This window comes from Acomys russatus, chromosome 26 (genome assembly GCF_903995435.1).
Source record: "Acomys russatus chromosome 26, mAcoRus1.1, whole genome shotgun sequence".
Taxonomy (NCBI): domain Eukaryota; kingdom Metazoa; phylum Chordata; class Mammalia; order Rodentia; family Muridae; genus Acomys; species Acomys russatus.
In genome coordinates this window covers 44256379-44276069 of record NC_067162.1, presented here as the reverse complement: position 1 = coordinate 44276069, position 19691 = coordinate 44256379, and the positions used below count along the sequence as shown (strand labels likewise).

The 19691-nt window shown below is 47.6% G+C and overlaps 1 protein-coding gene across 1 annotated transcript in view; it reads left to right on the top strand.

Moving 5' to 3' along the window:
* Window positions 1-11935: 11935 nt before the first annotated feature.
* The window catches only part of Cotl1 (coactosin like F-actin binding protein 1), a 30249-nt gene continuing 22493 nt past the window's right edge, over window positions 11936-19691 (top strand). The window contains 3 exon segments of the mRNA XM_051168889.1: window positions 11936-12159; window positions 12259-12265; window positions 12267-12342. Of these exon segments, the coding sequence (XP_051024846.1) occupies window positions 12083-12159; window positions 12259-12265; window positions 12267-12342 (160 nt within the window). The 5' untranslated portion in view covers window positions 11936-12082.

Sequence of the window (19691 nt, the reverse complement as noted above, 5' to 3'; positions counted from 1 at the left end):
TCCGTCAGCTGCATTGATGAAAGCAGACACTGAAGCTAAGGCTGGCGATGGGGCGCCTGTCATCTTACCTACTGGGAGTTGAGGGGGCTGAGGCAGGAGGATTGCAAATTCAATGCCACTTAGTGAGACCTAATGAAACTTAATTAAAAAAAAAAAAAGAAAAGAAAGATCCGGGGATGCAGCTAAAGGTAGAGTGCTTGCCTAGCAGGTGAGAGGCCAATTCAACCATCTCAAAAGCTCTCCAAATGAGTGGTCTTTGCCAGCTGAGATAGTTGGACTACGAGGACTCTGAAAGTATAAATACCAGAGCCAAGAGACAGAGAGAAAGCTTCAAGGAGACAGTCGGAGGAGGAAGAAGGTTGCTGGTTTGCTGGTTGCTGGTTAGCTGGATTGCTGGATGTCCTGACACGGAGATTGCTGTTACCCCAAAGAACCTGAGGCCCTATCCAGCCAGAAGTATCTAAAGACAACCCTGCCCCATCTCCCCTCTAACCTTCTTTCTCTCCTACCTAGTGTTGGGGGGTTGGAATGAATTAGGAGGGATAAGGGGTGGAGAATGAAGAAAGAGTATAAGAAACCCCAATAAGGGGCTGGAGAGATGGCTCAGAGGTTAAGATCACTGACTGCTCTTCTAGAGGTCCCGAGTTCAACTCCCAGCAACCACATGGTGGCTCACAACCATCTATAATGTGTACATGCAGGCAGAGCACTATATACATAATAATAAAGAAATAAATCTTAAAAAAAATAAAATAAAAAAGAAACTCCAATAAAATAAAATAGAGTTAGGCTCATAACCAAAAAGATAAAATAAAATAGAGCTAAAAAGTAGCGCCAACAGTGCACCCCTTTATGCCAGCACTTGGAAAGCAGAGCAGGTGGATCTCTCTGAGTTCAAGGCCAGCCTGGTCTACACACAGCAAGTTCTGGATGAGTCTGCCTGTGGAATCCTCCGTCAGCTGCATTGATGAAAGCAGACACTGAAGCTAAGGCTGGCTTACCCCAGGGTTACCCAGGGAACCTTGTCTTTTTTTGTTTATTTGTTTGTTTTTGTTTTTTTGATTTTTTGAGACAGGGTTTCTCTGTGTAGTCTTGGCTGTCCTAGACTCACTTTGTAGACCAGGCTGGCCTTGAACTCACAGGGACCCACCTGCTTCTGCCTCCCAAGTGCTGGGATTAAAGGCGTATGCCACCACCACCCAGCAGAAACCTTATCTTGAAAGAAAAACAAACAAAATTATTATCATTATTGGAAAAATTGGAATATTTCACTTTAACTAAATGATGCTTTACCATCTGCTGCATATGCTATCACAAGCTGTGGGAAGCCTGGGGAACCTCACAGAGTGGCAGTGGCTTCTTATTTGCATATTTGTATTTACATGTCATTTCTATTAATTTTTTTTTCTCTGTGGGCTTTTCTCAAATAATTCCCTCTCTTCAATATCTAATAAGCTTTTCAGTGGAAACTTTATACAGGCCCGAAATCACGCACATATAATATACATATTACTAGTGAGTGTGTGTATTGTGTGTGTGTGAATTCAGGTGAGTGTGTACCATGGTGCAAACTTTATGTGCTAAGCCATCTGGTTCACTCTGAAATGATGTTATATATTTGAATGCTTAGTCATCAAGGAGTGGCACTCTTTGAGAAGGATGAGAGGGTGTGGCCTTGTTGGAGTAGGTGTGGCCTTGTTGGAGGAAGTATGTCACTGTGAGTGTGCTTTGAGGTTTCAAAACTAAGCCAGGTTCAGTCTGTCTGTCTGTCTGTCTGTCTCTCTCTCGTTCTCTCTCTCTCTCTCTCTCTCTCTCTCTCTCTCTCTCTCTCTCTCTCTCTCTCTCTCTCTCTCTCCCTCCATTGGATATAGTTCCCAGATACTGCTCCAGCATCTGCCTGAATATTAATATGCTTCCAGCCATGATGATCATAGACTGGCCCTCTGAAAGCCAGCCCCCAATTACATGTTTTCTCTTATCACAGTTGCCTTGGTCATGGTGTCTTTTCACAGCAATAGAGCAGTGATAAAGACAAAGGCATCTTGCTCTGTCGTGCTCTCCCTTTTCTCTTGTCACAGGCTCTCTCACTGACCCTGAAACCAGGTTGGTACTGAAGCTCCATCTCCATAGCTCTTTTTCTGTTTTGTTTTGTTTTGTTTTTGTTTTTCGAGACAGGGTTTCTCTGTGTAGCCTTGGCTGTCCTGGACTCACTTTGTAGACCAGGCTGGCCCTCGAACTCACAGTGACCGACCTGCCTGTGCCTCCTGAGTGCTGGGATTAAAGGCATGCACCACCATGCCCAGCCCCCACAGCTCTTAATAAATAAATTAAAAACAAAAACAAAAACCGTGTCCCTCCAAGGGTTCAATTCCTAGCACTCACATGACAGCTCACACCTGTCTGTAACTCAAGTTCCAGGGCCTCTGACACCCTCACATAAACATACTTGCAGGTAAAACATCAACAAACATTAAATAAATTATTAAAAAAAGAAATCCTTGAGTTAATATGGTAGAATATAATATGGGTAAACAATAACGAAATAGGACACAATACTGAATTAAACATATAAATATTTTATTCAATTAAAAAAAAAGTCCCTTTAAAGTTAAGCACAATTTTTTTTGAGACAGGGTTTCTCTGTGTAGCCTTGGCTGTCCTAGACTTGCTTTGTAGACAAGGCTGGCCTTGAACTCACAGCGATCTGCCTACCTCTGCCTCCCAAGTGCTGGGATTAAAGGCATGCACCACCACGCCCAGCTTAAGCACAATTTTGAAAAAGATTTATTTATTATTATGTATACAGAGCTTGGCCTGCATGTACACCTGCAGGTCAGAAGAGGGCATCAGATCACATTATAGATGGTTGTGAGCCACCATGTGGTTGCTGGGAATTGAACTCAGGACCCCTGGAAGAGCAATCAGTGGTCTTAACCTCTGAGCCATCTCTCCAGCCCCATTAAGAACAATTTGTAAATATTATTTTCACTCATATTTTGTTCTTGGTGCAGCCAAATATTCATATTGTTTTCAAAGTTCCTAGTATTTTCTAAAAAAACAAACAACACCGCCCCCCCCCAAAAAAAAAACCATATCTGCTGCTCAAGACTGATGACTGTGCAGCTGGCTAAGCCTCCCCCAATATGATAGAATCCTTGCAGTTGGCCTAATGTGCACTCCTTAGGTATCATGGTAATATACTGGTAACAGGAGGGATTCAGCCACATAGAATTCTATCAGATCTGTGCAAAGGCTGTGAAGGATACCCCAACGACAGGATTCAAAGCAAATGCCAAGAAGCCTTCCTGCAGCTGCATAAAAAGTGTGAGAAAGAGGCTCGGCGATGGTGGTGCACGCCTTTAATCCCAGCACTTGGGAGGCAGAGGCAGGCGGATCGCTGTGAGTTCAAGGCCAGCCTGGTCTACAAAGTGAGTCCAGGACAGTGAAGGCTACACAGAAACACCCTGTCATGAAAAACAAAACAAAACAAAACAAAACAAAACAAAACAAAAAAGTGTGAGAAAGGAATAGTCTCTGCTTGAAGTTTAAAGAACTATGTCTTCAAAAAACAAAACAAAACAAAAAAAAGAACTGCATCTTCAAAGATGGATGGGCACCTGTTTTAGTGTTTTGAAACAAACCTTACTTCACAAGCAAAGAACAAAACATAAACAAACCACCCGTCTTGTTCATAATTTGATGATGCCAATAAATTGGCATATGGTTCCTTCTTTAAAAAAATTACATTTGTTTGTTTATGTGTGCATGAGAGGAGGGGCCTACTCCAGGGAGAACACAATTCATTCTTTTATTTATTTAGAGAGACAGGGTTTCTCTGTGTAGCCTTGGCTGTCCTGGACTCCCTTTGTAGACCAGGCTGGCCTCGAACTCACAGTGATATACCTGCCTCTTTCAAATGCTGAGGTTAAAAGCGTGCAGTACCACGCCTGGCTTCATTCTTTTATTTTGAAGTTATCTGGAATGGGCCTGCCAGATGGCTTGGTCAGTAAAGGTGCTTGCAGCCAAGCCTGAGTACCTGGGTTCAATCCCTGGTACCCACATGGTGGAAGAGGCGAACTGACACCCACAAGTTGTCCTCTTACTTTCATATGTGCACACTGTAGCATGCACACCCTCCTTTCACCCTGCATACACAAACAGTCTAAATGCACCAACTTGGGGCTGGTGCCTGCTCAGCCCTTACCAATAGAGACCTCCCTTTGTGCTACCCTTGGCCTCCCTTCCTGGGGTCTTGAGCAGCAGGAACCAGGTCACATTGCCAGCAGTCAGGAGCCCGGCGACTGCACCTTCAGTCCCCACTTAGGCAGCTTAATCTTTCCGACATTCCTGAGAGGCTCTTTGTAAAGCCTTGACAATTGGTGAGATCAGCTCATTCCAGAAATAGCCCTGTCTATAAATATCCCTTCCCAGGGAGGCACCTGTTTTAGGGTGCAGCCACTCGCTGAGGAAGAGAGAGTCAGGTATGCTAGCCTACCTGGTAGTTCAGCTGAGGAGAGACTTTTTTTTCCCCTTCAATTTTCTTTTTTTTTTCTCTTTTGGTTTTTTGAGACAAAGTTTCTCTGTGTAGCCTTGACTGTCCTGGACTCACTTTGTAGACCAGGCTGGCCTCGAACTCAGAGATCCACCTGCCTCTGCCTCCCAAGTGCTGGGATTAAGGGCCTATGCCACCATGCCCGGTTTTCCCTTCAATTTTCAGCCCCAAAGAAAATGTGGAAACCAAGGCCCTGACCTCAAAGAGTCTGTCAGGTTTTTGTGAGGGTGGAAATACAGCAGTCTAATATGAGTTTTGCAAGTTTGTTTTTAAAGATTTTTTAAAAAATGTGTGTGTGTGTACATGAGTTTATGAATACCAAGCATGTGGAGGTGTCTGTGGAGGCCGGAGCGGGCTGGAAACCTTGAAACTGGAGTTATAGATGGTTGTGTGCCATAAATTTGTGGTGAGAACTGCACGTTGAGCCTCTGAAAGAGCGACAGGTGCTCTAAAGCATTGGGCCATCTGTGTAGCCCTTGGTTTTGGTTTTGGTTTTGGTTTTGAGACAGGGTGGCATCAAGATCAGGCTGGTCTTAAACTGTCTGTATAGCCAGGGATGACCCTGGACTCCTGCTCCTCTGTTCTCGGCCTTTCTCGTGCTAGAATTACCTTTTTATCTGGCAAAATAAGAGATTCTCAAAAACTCAGCGCAGAGTCCTCTCAATGCTCCCTGGGTTGCCCAGCTGCCTGACTAAATCTCATGACCTCCAATCTGTTTCCTGATGGAGAGGTCAAAACCTCTGAGGTCAGATGACCTAGGTTTGAAGAGTAAATCCCACTACTCAGGAGCCTGAAGACAGAAGGATTACAATTTCAAGCGCCAGCATGGGCTACATAATGAGAGGCTGGGACAAAAAAACAAACAAACAAACCAACTCTAGAGAGTAGGTTCAACTCTCATCTGGGCTGATCCAAGGACAGAGCCAATATAAGAATTGACTAAGAAACAGCTGTGAACAGCCAGGCACGATGGACCACACCTGTATTCTTAGCATCTGGGAGCAGAGGCAGCAGGCCTGGGCTATGAGACCCTGTGTCCAAAAACCAAGAAATAAGAGGGTGGATATGATCAAAACATGTTGTACACTTGTCTGACATTCTTTAAGAAGAATACATAAGAGCTGGGTGGTAGTGGCGCACGCCTTTAATCTCAGCACTCGGGAGGCAAGGGCAGGAGGGTCTCTGTGAGTTCGAGGCCAGCCTGGTCTACAAGGTGAGTCTAGCACACCCAAGGCTACACAGAGAGACCCTGTCTTGAAACACACACACACACACACACACACACACACACACACACACACACACAGAATACGTAAGAAAGGAAGGCAAAGCTGATGGAAAACAGCCCCACAAAGCTTAACATCATGCAGGATTACAGGCCATTATAGTTGTTAGTGCTATTAACATATAGTGCAAATTAATTAGCATATAGGATTATGATGTCATTACTATTAATGCCATATAAAAAATAGAATTGCAATTGCACTTCATATATTATTGTATATAATGCTTATCTGGTGTGGGCACGGGGCTGAAAGGAGGCTGGAGGGAACTTACAGGAAAGAGTGTCTCCAGGCTGTGCCTGCTGTCTGTCTCTTGGGGCAGTTCACAGGTCCTAACAAGGCCTTTGAAACTGGAGGCATGTGTGTCTCAGTAATACAGGATGTGGATGTCTGTCTGGGATTCCCTTGGCTCTTAGAGATGGATGTCTCAGTGGCCTAGGTAGACAATTCCCTGCCTGCGCACGTGACATTCTTCTAGGGGTAGGACAGACAAAGTATGAGGCGAAAGAGAGCGTGATCGGTGGGTGCCGTGAAACAGGGTGTTGTGTGATCGAGTGAGTGTCGGAGAGTGCCTCAGAAGGATCCTTTTAACATTGAAGAGCTGGTGAGAGCCGTGAAGAGGGGGAACATTTGAGGTCCCAGTGAGAATCAGCTGTGCTGACTTGGGGCTAAAGTGCGCCAGGCAGAAAGGCAGCACTTATCTGAAGAGCAGACTCAGCACTGAGGAGGCCAAAAGGAGACCCAGCGCGTTTGAGCCAAAGCCTTCACGAAGCCACGCCTGAGCCACCTTCATCCGGACTCTAGCCATCGGGGCTTGGCTTTCCTTCTGTTGTTCATCCAACTGGAACTGAGTTTTCTAGGCACCCACAATGAGGGGAGCACTTTTCTCCTTTGTACCATAAGCCTCATGAGGACTGGGAGAAGTGTGTTTACTTCAAGTTTGCATAAAGTCAGCATTTATTTTATTAATGTATTATTACTATTAATGTATTAATGATGATGATGATGATGATGATGATGATGATGGAGCTTGAGACAGGGTTCCTCTGTGTATCAGCTCTGAATGTCATGGAATTCACTCTGTAGACCAGGGTGGCCTTGAACTCACAGAAATCTGCTTGCTTTTGCCTCCTAAGTGCTAGGATTAAATGGTGTGCGCCACCACCACTCTGCTTAATTATTATTATTATTGATTCTGTTTTTCAAGACAGATGTCTCTGTGTAGCCTTGACTATCCTCCTATTCATTCTGTAGACCAGGCTGGCCTCAAACTCAGAGATCTACCTGCCCCTGCCTCCCTAGTGCTGGGATTAAAGGCATGCACCATATAATTGTTTTATATGATTTTTAAAACTGATTTTTATGTGTATGAGCATTTTGTCTGCATGTATGTCTGTAGACATCTGGCCTACAAAGGCCAGAAGATGTCAAATTCCCATGAAACCGGAGTTACAGATTATTGTTAGCCACTATGTGGGTGCTGGGAACTGAACCTTGGTCCTGTGGAAAAACAGCAAGTGCTTCTAACTGCTAAGCCATCTCTCCAGCCCCTAAAATGGTGTTTTAAAATGTATTTATCGCAGGCTTGGTGGTGCACGCCTTTAATCCCAGCACTTGGGAGGCAGAGGCAGGCGGATCATTGTGAGTTTGAGGTCAGCCTGGTCTACAAAGTGAGTTTAGGACAGCCAAGGCTACACAGAGAAACCTTGTCTCGAAAAACAAACAAGCAAACAAAATGTATTATCTACTTTTAGGTTTGTGTATGTGTATATGTGTGTGTGTGTGTGTGAGAGAGAGAGTACGTGAGTATGTGTGTGCATGTGTGCATGTGTGCATGTATGTGGGTTTGCATCTTGCTGTAGAGGTCAGAGGACAATTTGCAGGAGACTATTTTCTCCTTCATGAGGACCGCAGGTTGAAATTCAGGGTTAGTACCAAGCACCTTTCCCCACTGAGCCATATCAATGGCGCATTATTTCATTTTTGCCACAAGATTTTACTCTTGATCTTACCTTGGCTGTCCCAGAACTTATTCTACTGTAGATTCAGGGGACCTGCAACTTCCATCAATTCTCCTGCCTCTTCTGGGGTCCTGTGGTTACAGGTGCAGGTCACCATACCTAGCCAGGATACTTTCTGTACTGTGACATAACCCAACGGATGTCAATGATATCTGACAACACATCTGGTGTGCAGTTGTTTTATTGATGTTTTCTTGTGTGTGTGTGTGTGTGTGTGTGTGTGTGTGTGTGTGTGTGTGTGCGTGTTTCCAAGACAGGGTTTCTCTGTGTAGCGTTGGCTGTCCTAGACTCACTTTGTAGACCAGGCTGGCTTCGAACTCAGAAAGATCCGCCTGCCTCTGCCTCCTGAGTGCTGGGATTAAAAGCGAGCACCACCATGTTCAGCTTTATTGATGTTTTCTTAGCTGAGATTGACAGGGTTAGTACTCAAGGTTCCCTGGCAAACCCACTCTTTTACATGTTATGCCCAGTAGAGGGTGCTCTCAGCAAGGAGCAGAAAGAACAGTTGCCTGGCCAGGGGAATTAATTGTTGCCCTCACTGACAGCATGCTGGGTGCCTGGAACGTAGAGCCAGAGATGTAAGGTCAACATAACTTTTTGGTAGTAATTCCTTCCTTCCTTCTTTCCTTCCTTCCTTCCTTCCTTCCTTCCTTCCTTCCTTCCTTTCCCTCATCCCTCCTTCCCTCCCTCCCTCCTTAGTTTCCTTTTGTTTTACTATGTAGGCTTAGCTAGTCTGGAACTCTGTTTCCTTTTCCTTTTTGTTTTTTTTGAGACAGGGTTTTTCTGTGTAGCCCTGGCTGTCCTGGAACTCATTCTATAGACCAGGCTGGCCTCGAACTCAGAGATCCGCCTTTCTCTGCTGGGATTAAAGGCGTGAGCCGCCACTGCCCATCGTGTTCTGGATTTTAAGTTTCCATTAGAAAGACCTTCCCTATTCCAGGAAGAAAGGAAGCATCTCATGCTTTTTTTCTGGCTCCTTTGGGTTTTCCTGTGTTCATGCTTTGACATTGGTCCCTGCTGTAGACAAAGAAGCCACCCACCCATCCTTTTCAATGGCCAATTTCCCTTACCTTTACTAAGGACCACTATGGGCTACATCAGCCAGGAATCTGTTTTGTCTTCTCTCTCTGCACATATCTATATCTATATATGCATATAGATGCACGTGACATGCATGCCATGGTATGCCTATGGAGCTGAAGAGCAATTTGAGGAAGTTGGCACTCTCCTTTCCTTCTGTGGGTGTACACATACACACTCTGGTTGTTAGGCTTTGCACTTTCTGTTTTTACTTTTCATTCAAAGCATCTGCTCCAGCCCCTGTGCTGCCCACTCACCATTATTAACCCACCATTCATTGACAGATTCATTGATTCCTTTTTTTAATCTTGGGGCTCAGCAGTTAAAAGCACTGGCTGTTCTTCCTGAGGAACTGGGTTCAATTCCCAGCACCCACATCAAGGCTCATAACTGTGTATAACTCCTGTTCCAGGGGGTTCCGACACTCTTACACAGACATGCAGGCAGTCAAAACACAAAAAATACATAACATTTAAAAAAATGTAAAAAAAATTAAAAAGTATCTTTTTGTTTTTTAAAAATTTTTATTTTTTTATAATATATTTTATTAATTTATTCATATCACATCTAAATTGTTAACCCATCCCTTGTATCCTCCCATTCCTCCCTCCCTTCCATTTTCCCCTTACTTCCCTCCGCTATGATTGTGACTGAGGGGGACCTCCTCCCCCTGTACATGCTCATAGGGTATCAAGTCTCTTCTTGGTAGCGTTTCTTTGGTGTTTCAAGACAGGGTTTCTCTCTGTAGCCTTGACTATCCTGGACTCACTTTGTAGACTAGGATGGCTTCAAACTCTCAGCGATCTGCCTGCCTCTGCCTCCTGAGTGCTGGGATTAAAGGTGTGAGGCACCACTGCCCTGCAAAAAGTATCTTATTGGTGTGTGTGTGTGTCCGCACGCACGCATGCAGATGTCTACAGATATCAGCAGAGGGCAGCAGGTCCCCCTGGAGCTGTCATTACAGACATGGGTGCTGGGAAAGAATCTAAAGTCCATTGGAAGAGGCTGGACATTTCTGTCAACCTGAGACAGGGCCTCATTTTGTGGCCTAGACAGGCTTAGAACTCAGTATGTGGCCCAGACTTGTTGTCAATGTCCACTCCTCGTTTCTCAGCCTCCTAAGTTTTGAGATGCCTGGTGTGAGCTATGTAGAGGAATTTTGATTTAGAACATGGCTGCTCTGGCAAGAGATCACATCCAAATGCTTTTTAGGACTGTGTGATCAGGTTGTAATACAGATATACCTTTAATCCCAGGAGACAGAGGCAAGCAGATCTATGAGTTCAAGGCTAGCCTGGTATAGAGCAAGTTTCAGGCAAAGAAAAGCTTAGGAACATGTCTTTAATCCCAGCCCTTAGGAGACAGAGGTAGGCAGGTCTCTTGAGTTCTGTTCAGGTAGTTGAGTCAGTGAGTTGAGAGGCAGGGCAGTAGAGTGTCTGTGGCAGTTCAGTTTGTGGGATTCTTGGACAAGAGTTTGAGCCAGAAAAGCTGGGTTGAACAAACCAGTCAGAGTTCAGAAAAAGCTATGAAAGAAAGGGTGAGTTTATTCATCAGTAAGTCTCAGAGACTGAAACATTCTAGGCCTAGGTAAGATTGTACAGAGGCTAGAAGCTTCCAGGATTAGGCCGAGGTGAGCAGAAGGAGGCAGTAAGCCTTGGAGGTGACAATTACATCAGGTGAATAAAAATTACTTTAACATAGCTACTGTGCCCAGACTAATTTTTTTTTTTTTTTTCATTTGAGGTAAGGTGCTGGGGAGAGAACCTAGGACATCACAGATGCTGACCACTGGGCCACACCCTCACGCCTAAGGGTTCCCCTGTCCATTGTACATTGTTCCTGGTCTTTTCAGTTTGGGTCTAGGATCTGTTTTAGTTAACAGGCCGAATCAACAATGGCCGCCTTTGATGTCTGCCTTTGCTTAAGCAGATCATTTCTGTTAAAGCGAAGGCTGACTGTGTTGTTCTTACCACGGGAAGAGAACCTTACTCTTGGAAGGGTTTTAGGGCTTGCCCCACGGTTTGGGACTGATAATTATACTAGGTGAAATTCCAGAGCTGGACCTCAGGGCCAGCTTTTCAATTGCCTGTAAGACAGACAGTGGATGAGGAGTGAATGAATGACTCAGTGATGGAGTTAAGGGTACCTCCCCCTCTGGCCCAGGACGGTGGTGCACACCTTTAATCCCAGCACTCAGGAGGCACAGGCAGGTGAATTGCTGTGAGTTCAAGGCCAGCTTGCTTTACAAAGTGAGGCCAGGACAGCCAATGCTACACAGGGAAAAGTAGTCTCGGGGGAAAAAAAAAAAAAAAAAAAAAAAAACAGGTGCCCCCTGTGACTTCAGATAGCCAGGATGCAAAGTCAACAGTGATTCCAAATGAAATGCTTCCTTCCTTCTTCCCAATTCCTCCACTCCGAATCCAAAGAGCAAACACTGGGTTTAGAGGCCAGCCTTGGCCGGAATGGCTCAATTGACTTGCTGACTTAAATTATCCTTCTGGGAGTGAGGGGGTGGCGAGCGCTGCAGCCCGGCTCACTGATGGAGGGCACGAGGGTGGAGGATGATTCAGGAGTAGAAAGAGAGGAAGAGGAAGGAGGCCTTAGGGAGGAGGAAGAAGGGGCTGGGGTGGGATAAACGGAAGAGATGAGAAGAGGGGAGAACACGGTAGAGGCAGAGAGAAGAGAGGGAGGGCAACGGGATGAGGCAAGCAGAAGATGGGAGAACACAGAGAAGGAAGGAAGGAGAGCGAGAGAGATTGGAGAACTCAGAAAGTGGTGGAAAAAGAGAGGGGTTGGGGGCCCACGGAGCGGGGAGGGAAGGAGGCGGAGGGAGGACGAAGAGGAAGAGCCCCTCCTCCAGCCCTCTGCGGAGTTGCGCAATTCGCACATGCTGGGATTGGTCGCTGCAAGTGCGAGACGCCCCGCCTCAGCCCCTCATGACCAATGGCGACGAAGGGGCGTGGCCTCCGTGGGAGTGGAGTACCGGCGCGCGCTCTAGCTCCGCAGTAGCCGCTGGCGCCCCTTGGAGTACCTTAGTTTGCAGCTCAGTGTTGCGGTCTTCTCCCGGCTCACTCTCCGCTCCCGCTGGACCCTCGCAGCCGATCAGGGGCGCGCTCACTGGCTCCGGTAGTGTTTCCGCGGCGGCCATGGCCACGAAGATCGACAAGGAGGCGTGTCGCGCGGCGTACAACCTAGTGCGGGACGACGGCTCGGAAGTGATCTGGTGAGCAAAGCTGCGGGGCCGGGGATGCCCGTAGTGACCTGCTTCGTGCTGCTCGCCGCCGCCACTCACCTATGTTTCTTTTGTTCCTCCAACCAAAAGGGTGACGTTTCAGATATGACGGCGCCACCATTGTCCCCGGCGATCAGGGAGCGGATTACCAGCACTTCATTCAGCAGTGCACAGGTAGGGCGCCCTGAGACCTTTTGGGAGAAGGTGGGCACCCTGGGCAGCGAAGTGATGGGCATCCGGGTTTTTTTTTGTTTGTGTTGTTTGTTTTTATTGTTGTTGTTGTGTTTTTTTTTTTTTTTTTTGAGACAGTGGCTCACTATATCCAGGGTGACCTCCAGTTGGCCACCCTCCTTCCACAAGCGTTTAGTACTGGTACTGGGATGGTGGGCGTGCACAGCCATGCCAGGCTCTGCTTTGAGCTTTCTAAAGTCCCGTGTGTGGCCCTCACCTGCCCCCCACCCCTCCAACTTCTGTGGACATCACCAGCAGCAAAAGTGACCCAGGTAGATTCCTCCCCGGGCAGTGTCCGACTGCTTCTTCCACCCCCTGTGGTTCACTGGGTTTCCAGGTCAGATGGGCAGTTCAAACTCCAGTGTCCAACCCTATCCATCATCCTCTCTGATTGGTCAGTGAACAATCACGGCGAAGCCTCTGGGGGCTGCAAGCTGAAGGCAGAACCCAGGGCCCCACCCTCCTTTCTTCTCCCATCTTTGTCCGTATCTGTTTCTGTATGAGCCTTTAATTTGAAGAGTACAGAACCTCGTATTAAGAACAGATGCCTGATGTTGCTATTACGAGGCCCGGAGAAAGTGAAGCTGACTTGTGAGGTCCAAGTGGCCAGTTTCCTTTGGAGTCAATGGCCACTGGCTCGGGTGGGACATGGCCAGGAAGCTCTAGGATCAGAAGTGGCCCGGGGTTTGGTATGAAGGAGTCCATGCACATGTGTGACTTAGTAAAAACATCATGCCAGAACCGTAAGGTTTGTATGTGTTCTGAGCTTCCCCTGGCATGTGTGAATCATGAAAGAACACGTGGCCTGAGTGGCCACAGTGCCGGGAAGATGATACAAATAAGCACAGTTGGTAATGAGATCTTTTAAGGAGCTGGTGTACAGTGCAGCTCAGCATTCTGGAAACAGAGGCAGGAGGATGGAGAGTTGGAGGCCAGCCTAGGCTGTGCACCTTCTTCTCCCCCTCTCCCCCCAAAAGAGCCTTTAAAGAGATTGTAAGTAGGAGGTCCCAGGTCCTCTGTCCCCTGTTGTCTTTAGCTTTGGAACTAATGTCAGACAAAGGCAGGCCACCTGGGGGCTAGGGTGTGGACTCCTGGCAGATGGCTGTGGGTTTGAATCCCACTGGGGCTGCTTCCCAGCTGGGTGGGTTGGGACAAGTCCCTGTGGGGGGCCACAGTTCCTTACCTGTCAGTCTCTTAGTGCTGCTGTGACATTGACCTACCTGTTTGGGGGGGGGGGCGGGATGGTCTGATGTATTTTGATGCTAATTACTGCTTGTTGTCTCTGTGACCCACCTTTTGATTAATAAAAAAAGCCACCCCACCTGGGCAGGGCAAAGGAGATAGGCGGGGCTTAGAGAAAGGGGAGTCCTGGGAAGGAGAAGAGAGATCGACCCCAGGAGGAAGGAGAACCAACCAGAGGAGAGGGTGGGTCCCAAGAAGGAAGAGAGGAAGGCCTCCATGGGTTAGATGGAGGAGAAGCACATGGCCGGTGTGGATGGAGAATCCAGCCCAGATAAAGAACATTAACAAGTATATGGGATTATGGATGGTAGGTAGCTTGATAGAAATTATTAGAAACAGATGGCATGGAATTGAGGCAGGGATCCCATACCTGCCCCACTATGGGAAGTAGTTTAGAGGATTAATGTCTGCCCTGCCCCAGGTTAACTAAGGCTATTTTTTTTTTTTTTAATATAACAAGTGTCTGTGTCTAAATTGATTGCTAGCCAGACCTACAGATAATACAAATAATTTAAAAACAATACCAATCTCCAACTTTAAGTGTTCAGTGCTTGTCAGCATTACTGGTGATGTACAGAAATAAAGCCAGGGTCATGTGACTTCTTTCCTTAACTGCCTTCTTTTTTTCTTATTCCTTTCTTTCTTTTCCCCCACCCTCACCCCATCCCCCACTGGTACTGGGTATGGAACATAGGGCACTGAATATGCTGGGCACATGTTCTACCTTTGAGGCACATCTTAGCCTTTAAAAAAAAGTTTAAACCATTTTATTCTGAGACAGGTTTATACTCAGTAGTCCAGGTAAGCCTTGAACTTGTGATGTTCCTGCTGCTTCTGCTTTCTGGTTTGTGCCACTTGACTCTTTAATCGCTTTCTGGCCTCAAAGTTGCTATGCAGCTGTGCGCCTGGAACTCCTGATCCTCCCATCTTGGCCTCCGAAGTGCTGGGATTGTAGGCTTGCAGCGCCATGCCCGACTGCATAGCTTTTTAAATTGACTCATCTCTTGCATTTAGTTCATTTCAAAAGGCATTTACTTTGTGCTGTGTGGTACTAAGATTAGTGTGCGGTTGTGTGTTCATGCGTGTAAGTGTTCTCCCAGCTAAAATGGCTTTTGGGAGTTGCATCTAGACCCTGTATTCATCGCTTATGTAAATAATTCACTTAAAACAACATCAGCATAAAGGGCACAGCTGGAGCCCGGGTGCAGGCTTCTGGCTCAGGGGCAGGATCTCAGCGGCTCAAACTGTAGTGCATGCTTCCAAAGCGGGCAAGTGTGGGCTTAACTTCCCCAGAAGTTAGTGCATCCGTCCGTCAGCAAGACTGGCCTCATAGTCTCTGGGGCTGGGTGCTACAGGCCCACTTCCCTTCTCACCAAACCCAGCTTTCCCCTCCTCACTGGGAGCCTGTCTCCAGCCATCCTGCCTCTGTGACTGTTTTCTTCACCAAGCTAGTGAAGGTGACAGAGGAAGGCCAAGCATCCTGCTGGCAGATTCCTAACTGATACTCCTGGCTGTTGGACATCCGGCCTGGATGGTGCTTGGGGAGACACTTCCTTCCTCTGGTGTGCTGTGCCTTTCTGTTCAGATCTCCCTTTGCTCACCCTCTATGTGGATGGGATGGCAAGCGTCTGGCACATGGTCTAAAAATGCTCTGCAGGCTGTTTGTTGGTCCTTGTGAATGGGCCGTGGAATCTGAGGCTTGCCTGCAGCAGCTGCAGTCTGCTTTCTCATCCCGGCCATCTGGTGGACAGTGTACAGATGGTTCAGCTTGCCACATCCGCTCTCCGTCCCTACCCTGCTGAGCCAGGGACCCCACCCTCAGCCACCATGTCCCACCCTCAACCACCATATCTGACCAGCCATGCTTTGCGTGGGTTGATTCCTCATGATTGCAAACCAAAGCCCAAAGAGCTTAAGAGACTTACCTGCCACCACACAGCGAGGAATGATACGGAGCTGGGACTGGGCTCTGGGACCGGATGCTCTTGGCCCTAAGGAAGAGGTTTAGGGTCTTGTTCTTTGTGGGATGGTTTGCAGATTAAACGGTCCCCGTCAGCAGTCCTGGCAGGCCCCAGAAAAGCTTTTTTCTTGTTTCCAAGCACTTCAGAGGTGTACAGAGTCCCACTCTGCCTTTCTTACAGAATTATTTCTTAATAATTGCATATTAATAACAGAACTATATAATATATAAATATTAGTTAACGAAGTTACTTTCATTCCTGTAGCTTCCATCCTGAGAGTCTCAGTGGGTGCTTAGCCCAGCACACAGTGGGTCCACCCACATCCAGTCTGCAATGGCCTCCTGTGGCACTAACCTTAGCCTGGAACTGTTTGCAGTAGCTGCTCAGTCCATGGGGAGAAGCGGTTGCCATGGTGCCGAGAGGCTCCGGCTGTGTCAATGTTCTGGGTTCAGATTCATGTTCCTGAAGCATGCAAGCTGCCCATCTGTTGACCCTTCTGCTACAGTGGAATCAGCAGGAACATATGCTTAGGGCACTGTAAGTTCTAAGTAAGTAGGACTGGCATTTTATTTGGGGATGAAAGTCATGCAGAAATGGGGTACAGGCTGAAAATGACAGAAAGGTGAGGGTGGTAAGATAGGGGAAGGAGTTGAGCTGGGCTAGGGGCTACAGGGACCCCTAGAGAGCCACGTGAAGTCAGACAGCATCACAGCTCAGCCCACAGAGGTGGAGGGACCATTTGCCAACCAAAGAGGATGTGCCATCTGCATGACATTTGTAAGGGAGGGGCTCATAAGTCTGGCATGGGTGACAAGGCAGAGACTGCAGGTGTCTGGAGTCACATTTTGGTTTTGTACTGTACAGATAGCTCAAGAGTCTTTGTGTGTGTGCACATGCATGGGTGAGTGCATATGTACGTGTGCCCATGCCTGTGTGCGGGTGCATGTGAATGTGTGTGGAGTCCAGAGGTCAGTGGTGTTTCCTTGATCGTTCTTTGTTTTAAAATGTCTCTGTGTGTGTGTGTGTGTGTGTGTGTGTGTGTGTGTGTGTTGGTCCCGTGCATCCACATGCCATAGTGCACAGTTCTTTCCTGCTACCTGGAATCCAGGGATCAAATTCAGGCCGTCAGTCAGTCAGTCAGCCTTGGGAATAGGCATTGTCATCCGCTGAGCCATTTTGCTCGCTTTAGTACCTTAGTGTTTGTGACAGGATCTTATATTGAACTTGGAGCTCGTGTCTGGATGGTCAGGGCACAGGGCTTATAGCATGCTCCCATACCCAGCTTTTACTTGAGCGCTGGGAATCCAGGCATAGGTGCTCAGGCTAGTACAACCACCCTCTTATCAACGGGGCCGCCCACCTGTAGAAGGTTTCTACAGTATTCAGAAAGCCAGTGCCAAGAAAGGAAGACCATTCAGAAATGTGCTCACCCTTTCATTTGTTCTGGCGTTGGTCTTCACGTTCATTCATCCTGTGCACCAGTGGCTACTCTGTAACTTGTGTTATGAGAACCGAGGGGAGGTGCAGCAGTAGAGACATTCCTACACTCAGCAGATGTTCCATAGTCTCTCAAGAGGACTGACCACATGATGGTGGACCTAGTTTTTTGTCTATATTCTTGAAATACTTCTCTCTCTATTTTCCCATCCAGAGTGGGATCCGCCTGTGGCTGTTGGGCCACCCACCTTCCCTGCTGGGGCTGTCCGGTGTTTTTTTCTCTGTGGCCCCTTTAAAACAGCTACATAATACTCTGTCAACTGCAACATTGTCTAACCAATCCTCTCCCGATGGACCCAAAGTCTTTGCTGCAAGCAGTTTCCTTTGGAAAGAACCCAGGCTTCTGGGAATGCATCCAGTGTTCTGGTGTAGATCTGGGAGCCTGTGGGGAAGGAACAGCACAGCATCCAGTCTTTCCTCTTAACTGAAGCCTGGCTGAGCCATGCGACCTTGGGCAGGTCTCCCAGATTCTCTGTTTCGGCCTCTATGAGCTGAGAATGAGCGTGGATGATAAAATGAGGGGATACAGAAGAGCTGCCCGGAATAAAGTACATGCTCAATATGTGTACAGGGCCAGCATAACAATCTCGGGAGGTGCCTGGCCAAGGCAGACTGAAGTAAACTGGATATGTGGCGTGTGGTCCCCGGAGAAGGGTACTCAGGGAGAGTGTCAGCAATGAAGCTTGTTTGGCAGAGGTGCTAGGTGAAGGCTAGGCTAGGTGATATTCCCATGATGCTCTCTGGTCAGCTCACAGCAGAGTAGCTTGAAGCCTCTTTGACTGAGGACACAGACCTGCATCCTGTTCTTTGCGGGAGAGGGTTGAACGGGGTGTGTGTGTGTCTGTGAATGGCTTTCAGGTGACATGTGACCCAGACTTGGCCAATCAGAACAAGCCATCACCACTGCACTGATTAGCTCAAGGTTGGGGCCTCACATGACTTCTCAAGCTGATCTGGCTTGCTCCTGGAACTGGGACTTTGGACAGGGCTGTTGGGAAAGAGTCCTTTAATCTTTCTCTGGGATTAAACCTGGAGAGAATAATGAAGGCTTGGAGTCACAGGACCCATTTGCCTCTGACAGAGAACCTGCCCGTGGCTCAGGCAAAGGTCAGAGTTGGAGACCAGTTGGCATGGCATGGTCCCTTAATCCAGCCATGCCGGAAGCTGTTCTATATAGTTTGTTCACTTCCCTGAGCCATTTGACTTCTTTTCTATCCTTCGGAGATTGTAGCCCAGGTTAGTCAGGAACTCACTGCGTAGTTCAGGCTGGCCTTATAGTCTTAAAATCACCCCTGAGTGCCATGATTAAGGTATGAGCCACCATACCTGGTGGATTATTATTTTATTTATCTTCAAGGGTGGTAAATATAGCTTGTGTTAGTTTTTTGGCTTTATAGCTTGGTGAAGTTTTTCTTGCCTTTGGCTTTGTGCCCGTGTTTGCAGGTATAGGCTGGCAGATGTCTATCTTCCTCAGGAGTAGTCGGTGCCCCCCTCTGTAGAACAGCACGTTTAATCTCTGCCCTCAGGAGTTGCTGCAGCCTTGGCAGCCTTCCCTCTGGGTTTCCTGGGTGTTACAAACACCCCTCCCCGCTTCTCCCTTTGCAGCTTTATTTTCCTTCTTGGGTTTGTTGTTTGTTTGTTTTTGTTTTTGACAGTCTCACTGTGGAGTCGTGGCCTGGAACTTGCTAAGTAGACCAGGCTGGCCTCAAAATCATGATAACTCACCTGCCTTTGTCTGCTGGCATTAAATGTATGAGCTGCCACTGTGCCCAGCCTCTTTGTCTTCTTTTCTTTTCTTTCTTTTTTTTTTTTTTTTTTGCATTTTACTTACCTCTTCTGGTGTTACCAGAAACCTTGTTTTTCAGAAAAAAAAACTCCCTGCCCTCTTCCCTCCACCCTGCCCCCTCCCTCCACCTGCCCCCTCCCTCCACTTGCCCTCTCCCTCCACCCTGCCCCCTCCTGCTGGTTGGAGCCTCTCTGCTCTTTCTTCTTCTGCCTCTTTCCTTCCTGCCTGTCAGCCTGAGAGTCCTTCATGGTGGCCTTGTCTCACAGCTACTAAATTCACTGAATAAGGCCTTTGGGCTGACTCCAGTCCTGTCCTTGACCCCGTGACCTGGTCCTTCAGCCAGGAGTGACTTTCTGAGTTCACTTTGAGATTCTCCCCCCAACTCACAACAGCATTTTTACATGGCTTTTGTCCAGAAGTTCCTTTTGCTGGGAATGACCTGGAAGACCTTCAGGGCAGGGTAGCTAGCTAGCACGCACACCTCTGGACTCACTGAGCAGAGATCCTGGTCATGTGGGGTCTTTTTCATAGATGTTGCTCTTCTAAAAGGGACTGTAAACACCAACACCTGGAGGCAGGGTTGTCTCGATATTTCGCCACTGAGGAGCCTGCCAGTTTCCTTTACCATGTGGGGTGGACAGTGGAAGACCTGAAGATCTGCAAGCAGAAGCATTGCGGCCCTCCCACTGCCTGCCCGCACCCCCCCCCCCCCCATGCTACCCTCCCCTTCTTCCTTAGATGTTGTGGGCAAGGGTTCCTACCTGGTGTGTTCTCTTCCATTTTGCTTTCCAGGGATACCCAGAGAG